At 42.6% G+C, this 18646-nt stretch overlaps 3 protein-coding genes across 4 annotated transcripts in view; 1 reads left to right on the top strand and 2 right to left on the bottom strand.

The window, feature by feature from the left end:
* The first annotated feature begins 1640 nt into the window (after nt 1-1640).
* LOC310819036 (WD repeat-containing protein 48) lies at nt 1641-9635 on the top strand. Of its 2 annotated transcripts, none has more exons than XM_083690236.1 (19): nt 1641-1697; nt 2454-2594; nt 2818-2896; nt 3043-3125; nt 3269-3398; nt 3608-3696; nt 3780-3881; nt 4070-4294; nt 4619-4693; nt 5051-5153; nt 5272-5369; nt 5519-5626; nt 5723-5819; nt 5940-6035; nt 6184-6289; nt 6433-6520; nt 6618-6694; nt 6892-7084; nt 7277-9635. In XM_083690236.1, the coding sequence occupies exons 1-19, from the start codon at nt 1650-1652 to the stop codon at nt 7370-7372; spliced, it is 2034 nt and encodes a 677-aa protein (XP_083546362.1). In that variant the 5' UTR covers nt 1641-1649; the 3' UTR covers nt 7373-9635. The 2 variants fall into 2 exon arrangements, with proteins under 2 accessions (XP_083546362.1, XP_083546361.1); XM_083690235.1 differs by having other exon boundaries at nt 1648-1697; nt 2821-2896.
* On the bottom strand, nt 8963-15039 carry gorasp1a (golgi reassembly stacking protein 1a). The gene is made up of 9 exons (XM_083690238.1): nt 14889-15039; nt 14063-14143; nt 13718-13921; nt 13398-13484; nt 13039-13169; nt 12718-12865; nt 11853-11970; nt 11451-11594; nt 8963-11214 (listed from the first exon to the last, which is right to left on the bottom strand). Exons 1-9 carry the CDS (start codon nt 14949-14951, stop codon nt 10409-10411), a joined length of 1782 nt encoding a protein of 593 aa, XP_083546364.1. The 5' UTR covers nt 14952-15039; the 3' UTR covers nt 8963-10408.
* Nucleotides 15040-15235: 196 nt separating this feature from the next.
* Nucleotides 15236-18646, bottom strand: part of LOC310819226 (cysteine/serine-rich nuclear protein 1-like) — a 7515-nt gene continuing 4104 nt past the window's right edge. Inside the window, 3 exon segments of the mRNA XM_083690470.1 lie at nt 15236-17369; nt 17540-17848; nt 18038-18300. Of these exon segments, the coding sequence (XP_083546596.1) occupies nt 16314-17369; nt 17540-17848; nt 18038-18300 (1628 nt within the window). The 3' untranslated portion in view covers nt 15236-16313.

The raw sequence follows: 18646 nt of genomic DNA, 5'->3' as shown, positions 1-18646 counted from the left end.
GGGGTAATATTTCCTCATCAGGAAATTCGGCTATTGGCTATTGTGACATGAAAAGGGATGAGTTGTGACATCATTATGACATTCTACTCTTATTGAATAGCCTATAGATCAATTACTTTGGCTCCAAGGCAGACTCCCATGGTGCACATACAGTCCACCTCAGGTGTGGTTTGCTGAGAGAATTTCACAGGGGGGTGATGGAGGGAAGTAGCATTTATGAAAATGGTTCATAGATGCCTAGTGTTTCTCACTCTGTTCATCTTACTCATGTTTCAAACCAAAGTGCTCATGGACAGGAACAATGAAAAGTCTTCTTTAGAGTTTCTTAAAATGTTCTGTAATGTGAGTGCACTGAGGGAGCATGTCACCCCAAACCTAAGTTGGCACTCATGGCCAGCATGGATGCCATATTTAGGATCAAGTAATACTGAGGATGATTGGGTGAAGTCCATCTTGAACACTCTCAGAAAACATGACCTTAGAAAATTGGAGACGGGGGAAGAGGGCTGGCTGTATAACACCATGATGTGTATCAAGACGGCATTGGTGTCTGAGAATCATGACATCATAGACACGAAGCTCCTCCCTGGCAGTGGCCTGTCTTTGGGATCACACATATGCATGCTCTTGTTGGCTGTCATCATTTCAGCTTGCATTTGGGAGGTATGTAACCTACTATTGGAATAATTGATTGTATCATTGTCATTGTCATTAGACAATTCTGAAGAGTGCCTCTTGTGTCTCCTATAAGATCTCTGTGAGATGGAGGAGGAGAAAAGCAGTAATAAGACTGCAGGGAATAGAGAATTCACCTGCTCACCTACTCTCTCAGTCGGACATGGAGGAGATGCTGGCCCTGTTGCAGAGCATTGAAGTAAACGTTTGTCGCCTTGAGAGAAAGTGTCAGAGCATCAGAAGGTCAAGGAAGAAAGAGAAGAAGAGGAGGGTGGTACGGGTCACGAGTCAAAGCGACTCGTCCTCACCCTCTCTGTGAACATCACACAGGAATCACCAACTGAGGGACTAAGTGCCATTCGATTATATGTGGGGAGGATAACCAATGCACTGAACTGATTAAAAACCTCAGACTCTGCAGTTATGTGTTGTGACGTATGTAAGTGTTGTGTGTGAAGTATGTAAGTAATGTGCGTGAAGTTTTTGTTATTAAGTGAGGTCATAAAACACTTTAATTCATAATATCTTTAATGGTTTTTAAAGTTGGTTATGTTATAGCAGAAAATGAATAAGCCTGATGTAGCCAAAGTACCAAAAAACTAAATGCCAGCTTATGCTGAAGTGAGAAATGCTTGATTGATGTTACCATTTACATTTTTTGTACCTGTTTTAATTCCAGAGTGTCATAACATAACCAAAACATTTCCACACTACAAATATGCCTATACATGGAAACATTCTGTAATTAATTTTCTAGAATTCAGTGTAAAATGTGAATAGGAATTTGAGTTTTGCATTGATATGACGATCACGAATCCATTTTCTCATTAGGCCATTGTATTCAATTGTAAATCTGGTATTAATAGAACAAAGCCTGGTAGTAAAATAACTCATTTACCCATAAATCACACACGTCGGAAGCGAGGTTTTTCTTCTCGGATGTGACATGTGCGAGTTGACTGTCAACAAGTAAGATGGCTGCCCACCACAGACAGAATGCCGCTGGGCGAAGGAAAGTCCAGGTAAATTGTCACAACTGCATTTTTTTTGGAGTATGCGGTAGCAACGCACAATATTCTCAAAAGACTGATATATGATGTACGTCACCAATTCCAGAGTGACACGGAAAAACGTGGCAATGCAGCTCGTTCGTTACTTGTTGACTGTGTGTCACCTCGAGCTACTTGCTACTAGTTAGCTAATATGCTAAACTCACAATACATGTTTGAAGCATTTCTTTGGTAACTATTTCAGAATCCTTAACTTGGGAATTAACATTTACCTTATGTGGAGTATTGCCTACATTGAGACAAAATCTTGTAATTGAGTTGCTAGCTAGCTAATTTATATGCTAACTGCGTCAGCTGATATAGCCTAGCTAACGCGATGCTCAGAACATCTCTTATGTCATGATATACAGTACAGTCACAGATCTTGCGTAGTATGCTGACTTTGTGCTCCCCATTGACAGAATAATTGGTTAAACTATCAGTGATTTCTGCATGCAGGACCAACAATAAAACGTAAAGAATGAAGCAAGTGCATTTCAACATGCAAATAGCGCATGATATCTATCTGTAGACAGAATAATTGAAAGAAATTACATGATATTGCTTTGGTTGAGGTACAACAATTGTCCTACTGCCATTAAGGTATTTAATAAGTCATTATATTCATCATAAGGAATGGGCACTGTATTTTTTTTTGTATTTGATAACGCAGAACACGTCACAGAGAGTGGCTTTTAAGTATGCTTTATGCTCCACCTGTATTTCCAGGTTTCTTATGTGATAAGAGACGAAGTTGAGAAGTACAATCGCAATGGGGTGAACGCACTTCAACTTGACCCTGCCCTGAACCGGCTTTTCACTGCGGGAAGGGACTCCATCATCAGAATATGGAGTGTGAACCAGCACAAGGTACTGTACACGCTCCTTTCATACAACATAACACCTGTTCTTCACTTGAAGGTGCACAATGCTACATTCTCACACTCCGATAGCTTTGTTATCATGTAAATGTTGCATAACGCACTTTATGCATGGTTACTGTATGTGTTAGTAAGCAATTGTTGTTTAATTTTTATTAGATAAACACAAATAGTAATGAATGTGCTGCAACCACCTTTTTCCTTCAATGTAGCAGGACCCATACATAGCCTCGATGGAGCACCATACAGATTGGGTCAATGACATCGTCCTCTGTTGCAATGGAAAGACATGTGAGTTTGATTACTGGAATATATTATATATATATATTATATATATTACCAGCCATACCTCCCCTGTCACTATACTAATCCAGTACATGTAAAGAGACATACACTGTATCAGTACAATGTAACTTCAATGGTCCTCTTCTTTTCAGTGATATCTGCTTCATCGGATACAACAGTAAAAGTCTGGAATGCACATAAAGGATTTTGCATGTCAACGTTACGGACACACAAGGTGCAGTTTGTATGATATGATATATAACAAGGTCCACCAGTGATGTTTTTTCAGACCTATTTTGCTGCCCAGTTACATAAAATAAAAGGCTAAAGGATAAAGGCTAATGGAAAGTGTTGTTTATGTTTCATGGTGCCTTGCAGGACTATGTGAAGGCCTTAGCCTATGCTAAAGACAAGGAGTTGGTTGCATCAGCAGGGTTGGACAGACAGATCTTTCTATGGGATGTGAATACATTAACAGCACTGACCGCTTCCAACAACACTGTCACCAGTACGTATGAGCTTCTCCCCCACACCACAGTCAATAATACACTGTCTATATGTGGATCAAGTGATACTATCTCTTCACTTTGAATGCAATTGATAATTGAAATTTCAAGTAGCTGCCCATGAAGAAACCAAACAGTGTTAGTCTTGTTGCCATATCACACACACATCAGTGCTTTGACCGTTGGAATCTGACGGCTTTGTTTTTGACAGCCTCCTCACTCAGTGGGAACAAAGACTCCATCTACAGCCTGGCGATGAATCAGATGGGCACAGTCATCGTGTCAGGGTCCACCGAGAAGGTTTGAGTTTCTCCTTTACCAGCCACTTGTGGTCTCCTGAGAGATTTGCACTGCTACAGTATGTTGTTTTGTCTCTGTGCTAGGTGCTGAGAGTGTGGGACCCTCGAACTTGTGCTAAGCTGATGAAGCTAAAAGGCCACACAGACAACGTCAAATCGTTGTTGTTGAACAAGGATGGCACACAGGTAAGTTCAACATATCAAAAATCAAGGTGGATGTCTTTGCATTTCATCTCAGTTGTTTTACTTTTCCAATGCCTATTATGTTTCTAATTGTCTGGACTTGAGATGGAATCCATTCCAACTCTGTCCTGATTAAAAGCGTAGAAGTATCTCTCACTAGTTTTTTCCCCCCCATCCTCATCTTTCTCCAGTGTCTGTCAGGCAGCTCTGACGGGACCATCCGCCTGTGGTCCCTGGGTCAGCAGAGATGTATCGCCACCTACCGGGTCCACGATGAGGGGGTATGGGCCCTGCAGGTCAACGAGGGCTTCACACACTTCTACTCAGGAGGCAGGGACAAGAAGATCTACTGCACCGACCTGCGCAACCCAGACATCCGTGTGCTCATCTGTGAGGAGAAGGCCCCAGTCCTCAAAGTAAGAACCTGACCTCATCCTGGAGCTGGGAGAATGTCATGTGTGTTGACAAAGTTTGTCGGGGTATTGAATGCATTTCAGAAACATAGCCCCTGACATTGATAACAGTTTTTACTAAACAATATTCTGCAATGAGGGGTAACTTTTCTCTGGGCAGTTTTGTTCCTTATCTAAATGGATCTGTAAATTGAATGGTAATGACCAGTATAGCGGTTTTGTTGATGGCATGATTGTGTTGACATTGATTAGAATGGAAGCTTCCCTTGGCTTTGAGAGTCCATTCCTATTATGATAATCATGGGCTCGTCTCCCTCTCCTGCTCAGATGGAACTGGACAGATCCGCCGACCCCCCTCCCGCTATCTGGGTCTCCACCACCAAGTCATCCGTAAACAAATGGGTAAGCATGCGTGTCACTTCCTCTGGAGATCATTGGGAGGCTGTCAGCAGAATAACTCTAGCACAACAGAATGCTTAGGCCTACATGTCTGGCACCACCTGTAGTTTTGGTTGTTGTGTTGTTTTGGTGTGGATGTTCTTGCAGTTGTTTGAGCTAGTTTTCTGCATTTCCATTCACACACACACTAAGTGAATAGATGTTTAGTTACATTATGCAGGCTCGCTCTAGGCACAAACCAGATATGATATGCTTTTGTTGGGAAATGTACAATGGTTTTAGTGGTTTAATTACTACTAGAAAGGCTAATCTCATTTAATCCCCATTTGTTATGCCTACTGGTGTTTCTCTGCTCTTCAGTCTCTAAAGGGAATCCACAACTTCCGAGCATCAGGGGATTATGACAACGACTGCACCACTCCTCTGACCCCACTGTGCACGCAACCAGAGCAAGTTGTCAAAGGTAAACCAACATCTTTGGGGTTTACATCTTCAGATCTATTGGTCAATCTTTTTTTTTTTTTTTTTTTGTCATTAGCTGCCTGAGGAGTTGTAAGGAGATTGCATTTTTGTGTTTTTAGGAGGTGCCAGTATAATTCAGTGTCACATTCTGAATGACAAGAGACACATACTCACCAAAGACACCAACAACAATGTGGCTTCCTGGGATGTCTTGAAGGTAAGCCCTGCTTGTTTAACAAATCCTACAGTATATGGTCTGCTTTATTTTGGTAGTCAGGCATACTTACATCTACAGGCATCGTATGACTCATTGACTGCCCATCTGTTTCGACAGTTAACCAAGAGGAATTTCTGGAATGTTTTCAGGCATGTAAAGGTGAAGACCTCGGGAAAGTGGAGTTTGACGAGGAGGTCAAAAAGCGTTTCAAGATGGTCTACGTGCCCAACTGGTTCTCTGTAGATCTCAAAACAGGGGTAGGTTCCCAAACCACACATTTAGAATTAAAATGTATATTCCTGTTCCTGAACAGGTGATAGAAGTTTGCGAATGTTTATCCTTTTGCTGGATAGATGCTGACTATCACGCTGGATGAGAGTGACTGCTTTGCTGCCTGGGTGTCTGCAAAGGATGCTGGATTTTCAAGCTCCGATGGATCAGACCCAAAGTGTATGATTTGGTTTATTTAATTTCAAACCCTCAACCTAGTAACATGGCTTGCAAGTCATTGCACGGGAAACACCGCACAATACATGATAAATCAGAACCTTTTTACCCTCCTCTGTGTAGTGAACCTGGGTGGACTACTACTGCAGGCCCTGCTGGAGTTCTGGCCCAGGACGCACATCAACCCCATGGACGAGGAGGAGAACGAGGTCAACCACGGTGAGGGAATTTAGTTTTGAATATCCCTTTACTACCTTTGAAATTTGAGACCAACTGCTGTATGACCTGCCGGTATTTAGTTGATTGTTTCTTTTTGTTCTAATCGACATATTATGGCTTATTCATGGAGAATGTCCCATTCCCTCAGTGAACGGGGAGCAGGAAACCAGGGTCCAGAAAGGAAACGGGTATTTCCAGGTGCCACCACACACTCCAGTGATCTTTGGGGAGGCAGGAGGGAGAACTCTATTTAGGTATGTTTCTCATTTTGTAACCAGGCTCCAATTCCACCAGAAGGTTTTCTTTCTACTCCTGCATTGTTTAGAAGTGTCATATTCCTGGAATAAATCGTTGGCCTATTTTATGACTTCTAATTTTGGCTTTTGTCCTCTTACAGACTGTTATGTAGAGATTCGGGTGGAGAGACGGAGTCCATGTTGCTGAACGAGACAGTTCCACAGTGGGTGATCGACATAACTGTGGATGTAAGTAGTTTCCTTCTCCTCTCTGAAAACTATGAACGATGTCTTGAAAAGATGTTCTACTTTTCCTCCTCCCTAAACCCTCCCCTTTCTTTTTCAGAAAAACATGCCCAAGTTCAACAAGATCCCATTCTACCTCCAGCCCCATTCTTCCTCTGGTGCAAAAACTCTGAAAAAGTGAGTTGCCTTTCTCTCTGTTTGGGTTTGCTTTTCTTGTACCTGATCAAGTGAAGGTATGAGTAAAGCAACAGATGTATCCTCTCTGTATAACATCATAGACAGACATAACTCTAAAATTCACTCTCCTTGTCTAATAATAAATGGACTGGACCAAGCCCCCTCTCTAACACTGCTGTTTGTGTTATGTTTGCCAGGGACCGCCTGTCGGCCAGTGACATGCTGCAGGTGAGGAAGGTGATGGAGCACGTCTATGAGAAGATCATCAACCTGGACAACGAGTCCCAGACCACCAGCTCTTCAGCCACTGACAAGCCAGGAGAGCAGGAGAAAGAGGAGGACATGGCCATGCTCGCTGAGGAGAAGATAGAGCTCATGTGTCAGGACCAGGTACGCACTTGTACTCTCCCCCACGTTACCATGTCTATTCTATCCCCTTTTACACACGACTCTCTCTTTCAGTGTTACCTAGTAATCTATACCCTCTCTCATCCTGTGCCTCTGCAAAAATGTGACCTAATTCTTCCATATTCATTCATTTGACTCATATACTGCTCTTCTCTGTTGGTCTCGGTCCCAAAGGTTTTAGATCCCAATATGGACCTGCGGACAGTGAAACATTTTATCTGGAAGAGCGGAGGAGACTTGACGCTGCACTATAGACAGAAGTCAACGTGAGACTCGTGACATAAATAAACTATTTTTTTTTCCGATTTGATTTGCCAATCACTACCTTCCTCGGACTCACAGGACATTCAATCCTATCGTCCGGTCAAGAGAGAGCTGCAGTAACACTGAGAATCCACTGAATATGTTTGATAAACGTTTGGGAAATGTTTCTCTGGCAATCTGAGGATTTGGCTCCTCCTATCATTGGAAACTCAACCAGAGCGAAGCAGCCAGGATGCTTCAGAGACTTAATTGCACTGCAGTTTCCTGCAGATTGTGCTCTGTACAATGAAAGGCTTGAATCACATGTTTTAACTATCACTCATATTGTTATTTAGTGTTTTTGTTTTCAAATGTTGCATATATTATGTTGCAATGGTTGTATGTGTGTATTTCTGAGTTTGTACGCACATGGGTCTAGTCGACTATTTTTTGTTCCAGTACATTCCAGAAACTTCCCTTGTTCTACCAACACTCCACCACGAGATACACTATCACCACTGAGGACTAAGCCAGAGCCTCGTCTGGACAGGCTGGCTACTATTCAAAGCAATCAACATTCACTCCAATATTGTTGTTTTATGCCCTCATTCGCATTCATTATAGAACTTGGAGATTTGAAAGAAAGAGCTTGTACCTCGTGTAGAAGCCCTTGACTTTGTTTTTTGTTTTGTTTTGCTGTGCCCTTATCAAGGAATGAACTGAATGTGTTTATTTTTGTAAATATCATAATGACTACATTTTTATGGTTTCTTTCTGTTATTTTGTTTAATTTCAGGAAGCTATTTTATATTATTATTTTTGTACAGCTTAGAAGTGAAAGAAACTAACCACGTCAAAGAGTTTGATTTAATGTAATTTTTCCAAATCCAACATAGCTTTTCAATCCTGAAAGACATTATCAAAAGGACATTTTACTTTAAAATTAGATGATTTATTTGACAATTCAATATTTTGCCCTAGAGTTCCCAGTCGGCCCCAAGAATGTTAGTAGTTAGTACCTAAATCATCTAAGCAATCAGGAAACTAACAAGGTATTTCATGTAACAAATCCTGTGTTTTTGTTCCTTGCAGTACTTTGATCATGAACAAATATAAAGATATTCAAGAAGAGAGCTAATATGGCTATTGTATAATATTTCATGTAGACAAAGCTTCAGTACAATAATTGCTCCAAAAATATAACCTGAAGAGGAATCTTGCAGTCCATAACCAATGAAATGGAGTGGATTGATACATAGTTTTGTTGTTAACAGAGCATAGGAGAGTATTAGTCTATTTATCTTTGGGTATTCAGAGCATTTTTTAAATTATTTTCTCCCTATGAATGATACATTTACCATGGTGGTAAGTTTTCAGTATGCCTCAATTTGTCAACAGTAATGTTCCTGAATGATGGGGGTGACATCAAGATGTGTCTGTCATAAATATATCCTTGTTGGTTGTAACTACTGGTGTATGATGATGTATATTTTGAGCTTTCAACAGCACATTAAATTGTAACGGTTTAGCATTGACTTATTTATGGTCATTGTCAAATTTGTCTTGTCGCTCACTTTTCACCACCACTATTCATTTCCAAACAAAAACACAAAGAAATTAATGTGACAATGTTTATTATCAGCTTTTGTTCCAGTGATATGTGATTCTTTTTGCATCAAAAATTCATTCATTTCACATTCATCAACAAATAATTTCCGTTTCGTATGCACTCATTCCTAATAAAACATCCTTTCTTCATTGATAAAATATTTGCAAAAATACTTCTCCCATTTGTCTTGCGCAAGCACCTAATCTATAAAAAGAATGTGAAAAATAAAGAAAGTTCCCATACAGACACATATACACAAAACAACTACTCCATGTCTCCATCTCCTCAGAAACAAATACATATGAAATAATGATTTCTGACATGGTATATTCCAGCTATCTGGAACACAGTTCACAACAAATGTTTCCAGGATTAGCATTAACAGAAAATGGTCTTGTCACAAATACTACTTTAACATGGTTGTATTACTAATTGCATAGATCACAAAAATGACGATGCAGAGGTAACATTGTGGAATGAGACATGGGAACACCATTCCTTGTTTACAAAATAGTAACCTTAACCTTGGCTGTACGTCCAAATAAACAATATCTAAAAATGACAGCAAAAAGCATAAGCTATGGAAGCAGGTCCTACATTTACCAGATTTTCTTGAGTTAAGAACTAAAACTACAACCTGATTCCAAGTTTCCCTCGTATGTAAACAGCTGAAGCTTTTTTCTTTTTTAAATCTGTACTAAAACTCTAAAACAGAAACACTGTGATACCTACAAACTATACAAAATGGTAAATTAATGTTCTAATTTCAATGTTTTCACTCAATCAAAACAGATTCCCTCGAGAGGAAACCTCCCCACGTATATAAAACATCAAAAATGTACCTGATTGATTGTACAGATGGCATAAGGTACACTCTTATTCAGAGTAGTGAACCTCTACAGAACTAATCGGGATTGTAAACAGTTTAGTGTTGCCACAGGCTTAGTTGTTGTCACTGTTATTGGGAATAAGGTGCAACTGTGCTTATACCACTGTCTATGTAGTAGTGAATTGTCTAATATGTGACCCTATTAATATAGAATTAGTGTTATAACAAGTGAATATCTTTGGACATATTTCATGGGCATTCCACTTATGCAATACAAGAAATCCAAAACAATGAACAGTATCTAATTTGACACTAAACAAACTACAATGTTCATAACATTGCAACCCTTTTATCTTAGTGTTTTGTCGTACTTATAACTAATAATTTAATTGCTACAGTTTTTCTAAGTATTCTTACTTAGGTTCTCTCCTTTGTGACCCCTTGAAGCCATATAACCAGGCGGATAATATACATGTAAGACTCATTCAAACCATGTAAGACTTACAGACTATGGAGTTGCACCTACCGTACACTGTGTACCTTACTCTATGCCAGGTCTTTACCATTAATGCCCGATTGATTGTTCAGCATCTTTGTAGTGTTTCTGTAGTGACTAGATGCAAACCTACTCAAGAGTGGGTTCTGTTTCTTCCACGATCGGACTGGCGTCCTCCTCTTCATCCTCCTCCTCCTCATGATCATGATCATGGCAACACTGGTGATCATGTTCAGCTGTAGCTGAATCCACAGACTGTTCCACTGAGCTTATGATGTCTGGCTCTGGCTCTGGCTCTGGTTCTGGTTCTGGCTCTGGCTCTGGCTCTGGCTCTGGCTCTGGCACGCCTATGACGTCCTGACTGGCAGAGTCGTCTACTGAGGGGTGGTCAAGAGCCTGGGGTGGGAGGAGGTCAATAAGTGGTGGAGGGAGGGAGTCTACGGCTGGGACAGGAGAATCAGCAGGAGGGGCAAGGTATTCAATGGGAGGGGAGAATGCATCCGTGGGTGGTTCGAGGGGCTCAATAGGTGGGTCAGGTGACTCAGTTGGAGGGTCATAGGATTCGGTGGGCGGGGTGAATGACTCTACAGGCAGGGGGGACGCCTCAGGGGGTGGGAGAGATGCCTCAGGGGGTGGGAGAGATGCCTCAGGGGGTGGGAGAGATGCCTCTGGGGGTGGGAGAGATGCCTCAGGGGGTGGGGGAGATGCCTCTGGGGGTGGGAGAGATGCCTCAGGGGGTGGGGGAGATGCCTCTGAGGGTGGGGGAGATGCCTCTGGGGGAGGGATGGGAGACTCTGTAGGTGTGTCAGAGGTGGTGATGGTAGAAGCAAGCGCCGAAGCAAGGTCCATGGCCACCTGTGAGCTCAGCTCCTGAGAGTCACTTTCCACCTGGAGGTCTGGGGATGGCGAAGGCAGCTCACTGTCTCCAAGCTCCTCTGTACACAAGGAGAGACACATAAAGTCAACATCTAGACGATGCATGTACAGCATCACCTAAGGGCCTATCATAATTTTGGCACTGTAATAACGTAGTATTAATGTAGTCCATCTGTCTTCAAAGTATACAGGACAGTCTATGTGATATGACAGAACTGAAAAAGTCACAATGTACTTTACCAATAATACATTTATTTTCCTTAACTTGACTCTATGACGCTGCATGTTGACTTACCGACACCAGATATGTCACCGTCCTTCTCCTCGTGCACTGCCAGAGAGGTGTTGGTCATGTCGATGGACGAGACAGACAGATCCAGCCTGTCCGCCATGTCTGAGGGGTCAGAGTTCACGAAGGCCACCTCAGACTCAGAGAAGCCTAGGGAGACACAGAAACACACAGACACACATTACCCGAGGGATAGAGAGGTGACTGAAGATAACAGTCGAGCAATAACTCAAGAGGGAGAACGTTTGTTTATTTAAGGCTGTGACATTGTCAGGAAGAGCCCCAAGCTCAAAGCCAGACAATGGTCATCTAATGCCTAAGTACTCAGCATAGCTCTGCCCTACAACCTAGTCCAGCCCTCTCACTTAATTTAACACTACTATCAAGATGCTGGTCTGAAAAACCCACCTGGGTCCATGACTCTCTGTAAGGGTGGAGGCAGAGGAGTGTCCTCCAGGATGAGTTGGTCCAGGTCTATGGACTCCTCACTCTGACCTGACTGGACAGAGGCAGCCATCAGAGACGCCTGGGGACAGAAAGGAACAGTTAGAACTAGGGCATGGACTTGCAACATGTGAGACCAACTGGCCCTCAAATCAACATGAGTCTGCATTGTGACTATGATAAATATACAATCTAAAAAATACAAATATACAAAACACTTTATTAGGAACACCTGTACACCTTCTCATGGTGGAGGTGGTGTAATGGTGTGGGGAATGTTTTCTTGGAACACTTTTGGCCCGTTAATACGGGCCCAAAATAATCAATCATCGCTTGATGCCACAGCCTATTTGAGTATTGTTGCTGACCATGTGCATTCCTTCATGGCCACAATTTACCTATCCTTTAATGGCTACTTCCAGCATGATAATGTGCCATGTCACAAAGTAAAAGTCGTCTCAAACTGGTTTCATGAACATAACAATGAGTTCAGTGTTCTTCAGTGGCCTTCCCAGTCACCGGATCTGAATCCAATAGAACACCTTTGGGATGTGGTAGAATGGGAGATTCACAGCTTGAAAGTGCACCTGAAAAATCTGCAGGAATTGAGTGATGCAATCATGTCATCATGGACCAGAATCTCAAAGGAATGTTTCCAACATCTTGTAGAATCAATGCCACGAAGAGTTGAGACTGTTTTGAGAGCAAAGGGAGGCCCTACCCTGTATTAGTATTGTGTTCCTAATAAAGTGCTCAGTGAGTGTACACTATAAGTTGAATCTCTTGATTTGGCACAGAGGTATCTGAAACTGATATGAGGACTCCATACCTCAGTGTATCCACTGGTGGGCATCTCAATCTCAGAGGTGCAACTCTCTTCAGGTAGAGAGGGGGGCACGGTCATTTCTTCTGTATCTGTGGTGTCAGGCCGAGCAGGGATTCGATGCAGGTAGCCATATCCAATGCCGCAACCCAAACTGCAGACCACAAAAGTACATCTTACATCTTTTTTTTTTTTTTTTAAAGCCTTTAGAGCAATTCAGAACAACCATATCAAATATTTGAGAGCTAGTTTGCTCCGATTAATCCTAATTGTATGTGTATTTAATTGCAAAATCAGTTATATGCAGTCCAGGTATAGGCCACTTACCTGCCCTCTCCTCCCCAGGCTCCATTGGGTGTGACCACCACCTCCCGACAGGAGTCTGTCTCTGTGTTGTACACTAGTAGCTTCAGGGGCTTTCCTTCATGGGCCTCGATCAGTGAGAAGAAGTCTTCTGACTGGGAACAGACACAACCACATGAATCAATGCCGACTGTATGTTCCAGATACCCATTACAACAAGACTTTGTTAGTTCATTCAAACAAAGTGTGGCGAGTGGCAGTGACCACAGTTTTTTTTATGAATATACCACAAACCTACATTGGAGGAAGCATCAGTGTATTGCAATAGGTTATTGTCCAGTCAGAAAGAGGCCATGTTACATGAATATGAATTGTGTACTTACATCTTGCAACACCTGGTCAGCTCCCACGATAAAGTCACTGTGGGCTTGAAGCCCAGCCAACGCAGCTGGTGAATTTACATCCACATCCTACGGAAATAAACACAATAAAGTCCATTAAGTGAGACAATGCCAAACTGCTAAGACACAGACACAGACACAGACACAGACACAGACACAGACACAGACACACACACACACACACACACACACACACACACACACACACACACACACACACACACACACACACAAGTTGAAAAGATAAGCTTAGATTCATTGACAGGTAAAGAACAAACAGTTCATCTTAAGGACTAGCTTACCAGGACATGCCAGACATTCTCACTGGCTCCTTGGTAACTGCAGAATCTGACACTGGCCCCAAGTAGACCCTGTCCTCCCCACATGTTATTGGGGACTACTTCCAGCTCCCGGATCCTCATGGTCTTGGTGCTGTACACCTCCATCTTTACAGCCTTCTCCACATTGGCCTTGAGAAGGTCCTTCAGCATGTCATTCTCCTGGTTCTGTGGCAGAAGGATGTGAGACATATATTACAGATTAATTACATGGGACAGTTGCATTGTCCTTGAATGTACAGTAGAGCAGAATTTACAATAATGCCATTATATTGTATGACATTACACTGTATTTGTAAGGTGACATACCAGTCTGGTGTCGCCAAGAGATAAGATGAAGTCAAAAAAGGGCTCCAAACCAGCTTTTTCTGCAGGTGAATTCTCCTGCACCTAAGACATAACAGTGTAAATAAACATGTAGTTGTAATATGTTGCTTGAGCCTTCTGCACTTCAGGGGGATAGTGAACACATACGATTTAGAACTTCCAGATCTACATTAATTTTGAGAGTACGCCTATCCCTCATGAATTTGAGATAGTGGATAGTGGATATTAAATGGCCATATGCTGGTTTTCACTGGTGCAACAGCAACATTTTCTTGATTTTTAGATTAGAGCTGTAGCTCGGGCTTTCGCCGACGGCTGCAGTGGCAGAATTTGGACGGTTACATAAATGTTCCTTCCCCCTAAACGCACGTTCCATCTGGCTGGAACTGAGTTGGCAGCAATTGCAGCTGCGATGTATCTATTTTGCAAAGTGCATGACATAAAGGTCATTGAAATTATTGTTTACAGCGGGTGCAATGTTTATTATTGTCAGTACGCAGACTGAGCTGGCTAGCTACGGCTATCTTGTGAAGCACTGTAATGCGCGAGCGCCTGAATTATTATATTGCTAATTCAGGGAAAAGACAGGGCGATTATGACTGCAAAGACCTTAATGATCGCGTAAAAACGATTGCCTTGAACACATTCGCATCAAGGGTAACTAAGCGCCACCTCATCAGTTTTCGGCAGGCCTTATCTTCCACTTTGCCTTGGCTACTGTACATTCCAAGTTGCTAGCTAAGAATAATACACGCTGATATTATTGTAAAGTATAAAGTGCTGAAATCAAATGCGTTGTCATAATTACCCCATGCACATGATATCCATCAGTTCCTCCTTCGGATTCACCCGTGCTTTGAGATAAACCCATTGTGGTAAAATGCAAAAATATCAAAATATTATTTCACCGGGGCTGTATAGTGTAAAGATTTCCTAATGCTTCGTGGCCATCTTGTCTATGTCCTGTCTCGAACGTCAGTCCAAAGCAGTCGAGCATTGCCAACTAGCATAAGTATGACCGAATAACAATCGGTCGCTCATTATCCCTAGAATGTCTTAATTTCAATAAAGAGGAATATTGATTTGCAAGTATGCATAATAAAACATGGACATAAATGTAAATGTTTGTAGTGTACAAAAAATAGATTTTTCAGAGACATTGTCCAAAATAATTGTATTGATAGATAAATATTGGTTGAAAGTACAAAATTCAGAAACACATTTTAAAGATTATATATCTCCAACATTAAAATAATTTACACAGAAATTATTTAAGAAAGGCAATGTAAAACGTTCTGAAATAGGCCTACATCAGGTTCCATATGAATGATATGTTGCAGATGCAACCCAACCCATTACACAAAGCTTTTTGAAAAAATATTCCATAGGCAAATTCTACAGTGATGGTCCGGGTCTGCAATACAACCATGCTGACTGAAATTAGGTTGAATATGATGTTTGACACATGATAGCACTATAATGAGACATACTGCAAAACAAAAATAATGATGTACTGTATGTGTTGTACTGAATGAATTCAGTAATCAATACCACTCACTGATTCACTCGGAAAAAGGCGTAAAAGTAACACTCTCCTTAATGGGTTCTAGAATACATCAGAACCAAATATCACCTTCACAAACAAACTTTTTATGAATGCCAGTGCCCTTGTACTAAAACATTGCCCTGACAGATATTTATTTGAGTAGGGGCTTTCCAGTTTGACGGCAAAACATCCACCCACCACAACAGACGGCTGAAGCTTGTGTTACTCTTTTAATATTTTGAGGATTGCACTTAAAACAATACAATTCATGAACGTCTCAGTCATGCTAGTCTTTGATGATTCTGAAAAGTCCTCTGCCCTGAGTAGCACTCTGATGATGAGTTGCTATGGTGATGACAAGTCCATGAGACCCCGTTCACACAAATTCATACATTAGATAAATTAATACAATAATTCTCTGGAATAGTCATAGATTAATAACTAAATAACTAAAATATGAGCTACAAATCACAAAAGGGTATTGTTGTGACAGTACAGCTATTATGTCCAACTCATGTTGAATGATTAACCAAATGTGCAGAATCCTCAATAAAAGAAGATTTATTACATCCAAATAAAAATATGTAATAAGAACATACTGTACATTCAAATATCTTTGTTGTTATTGATTCATTTAAATGTCCATGAGCCAATCAGATCTCATAAAACCTTGGTAAAGACCACTGGTCACTGAATAACCTCCTCAAATAGCTGGTTATCTGTGAATGAGACTGGTGCTTCTGGGATAGACTCAGACAAGCCAATCAGAGACTCCAGGAGGCAGGCGCTCGGCTCGTTGAAATGTGGGAGATTTGAGGAGCTAAGCAGCTGGAGATGGAGGAAGTTGTCTGGGTGATTGTGTCCTTTAAAAGAGTAGTGAAGAGGGCCGGTGCTACAGTCAGGGAAGTTGTCAAAGATCTCGAGGTCAGAGTCTGACGACAGGCTGAGGTCCATGTAGCTGCTTGATGAGTAGTCAATAGAGGGAGAGGGAGTGTTTGGGTAATCTGGAAGGGGACTGTTGGCGAATAAGGCTGTGGCTTCGTTAGCGTTTTCATCTAGATACTCTGCCATGGAGGAACTACAGTTATTGTCTATGTGTGTGTAGGCTGTGTTAGATACACTTGGGGTGCCTGTAGTGTCATTCGTTAGAACATATGTGTCAGAGCTGTTGAGACTCTGGTGCTGTGGTTGTCTGCTCTGCCTCACTTCACTCTCACTACTCAGGGAGCAGTCTTCGTTTTCTAAGTCACAGAAGTTGAGGACGTGGGCCAACCCTCCATCATCCATGTCCAGCAGGGGCTGGTAGACCACAGGGCTTTCCCCTGCGTCAGAGTCTTCACTACGGGCAGAAGAACAGGAGGAGTCAGTCATGTCGCTGCTGCAGCTGTTCTCCCCGACCTCGGCCAGTTCAGAGCTGAAATGGAAGGTGGGGGTGGTTGGGATGGTGAGAGGGAGGCCATCTTCCTCCATTGTGAACCCAAAGGGGCAGCTCTTCTCCTGGACAGTCTGCTGTTGATGACCCTGGTCCTGGCTCTGGTCCTGGCTCGGGTCCTGGTTCTCCTCTGGGACTCTCCTCTTGTCCAGGCGGTTCAGTGTCTCGTCTTGCAGTCTTCTCTCCAACTCTAACCTCATGACAGTGTGGATGTAGTGGGTCTGCACACGTCTGGAGTTGAACTCAATGCGGCCGTTAGTGTTCCCACAGCCGTCCTTAGTGCATCCACATGGGAAGTTGGAGCGGTCCATCTGTGCGGGGGGGGAAACATATTAGTATGCCTCAAGCTGGTTGAAGACCGTCTTTGCCACACAGCCAATATTGAATGTGGTGACTATAATTGCTTCGGATGAACGTTTCTGCTAAAATAAGACACATTTGGATCTATCAACCAGCAGTAGAGTTTATTTGGGGCCCCTACCTGGCACTTGATGCCTGCAAGGCTGCAGGCGCAGGTCTCCGGTTCGCAGAAGCCCTGGCAGTCACAGCCACAGTCCTCCCTGGAGAGACGCAGCGCATGTAGCTGTCTCTTCTCCTCCCTGTCGATGCGCTTCACCCCCACGGCCCTGAGCAGGGCCTGCCTCTGTTTGGACGGGTAGGGGTGCAGGAAGCTGCCTTCCTCCAGGTCAGCATCACTAATGTGGGCGTCCATGTCCAGCTCTTCATCTGGAACTTGGTCAATGGTGAGTCTGTCTGCTTCTTCTGGATCAACGGTGCCGTTGGCAGTCAGCTGGAGAGGATGGGGGGAAAAAAATGGATCTTTAGAGTCATGGAAGACTTCAATGAAGTCATGAGACATGAATATATGCATTGCATGTATTATATGTTAGAATGAAGTGTGACTATTGCAAATGTTCTCCTGTTTCTACTGTACAGAAGGCTCTCACAATAGACTTCAAATTTGCTGCAGTCTACTCACTTTTTGTCTCAGCGCCTCCAGTCTCTCCTCCCTCAGTCTCTCCCTGAGCCTCTCCCTGCATCGGCGTTGGCGCTCCAGGGCATGCTCTGTCAGCGAATACCTGCGGAGGGAACTGTGCCTCCTCACCATGCCCAGGGTGGCACCCCCTCGACTGGGCACGCTGGTGAAACCCTGGCAGCGTGGGAACAAGTACACTGTCACCAGGTCGAAACGCACGTTGCCCTGCCCCCGCGCTCGCTTAGACCTCTTCAGGATGGACCGGACTGGTGGAGGGAGAGGAAGAAACAGGGTTTAGAATCCCAGCAGGAAAGTAGTGAATTCAATGCCTTATTGATTGATGCTATATCAGTTACAGTATGAAAATTCAGTTAGATGTGGTTTAGGGTGGTCTTTCATATGAATGAGAGACATATCAAAGTGATTTCAATAGGTGTTATAAAGGGATCATAAAGCAACGTTGCAGAATAGTCCCAACTCAGCAGACAGCTCAACAACAAGGAAGTTCAGTGTGAAAATGTATTCTGCAGTTTTCTGAACAGCCACTAGATGGCAGACTACAGGTGCATCAGTGTCAATGGTTGTGACCCATAAAGGGTAAACAGAGTTGAA

This window comes from Argentina silus, assembly GCF_951799395.1.
Source record: "Argentina silus genome assembly, chromosome: 18".
Lineage (NCBI taxonomy): Eukaryota > Metazoa > Chordata > Actinopteri > Argentiniformes > Argentinidae > Argentina > Argentina silus.
The sequence above is the reverse complement of the archived record's forward strand: the minus strand, read 5'-3'. Positions and strand labels throughout refer to the sequence as shown.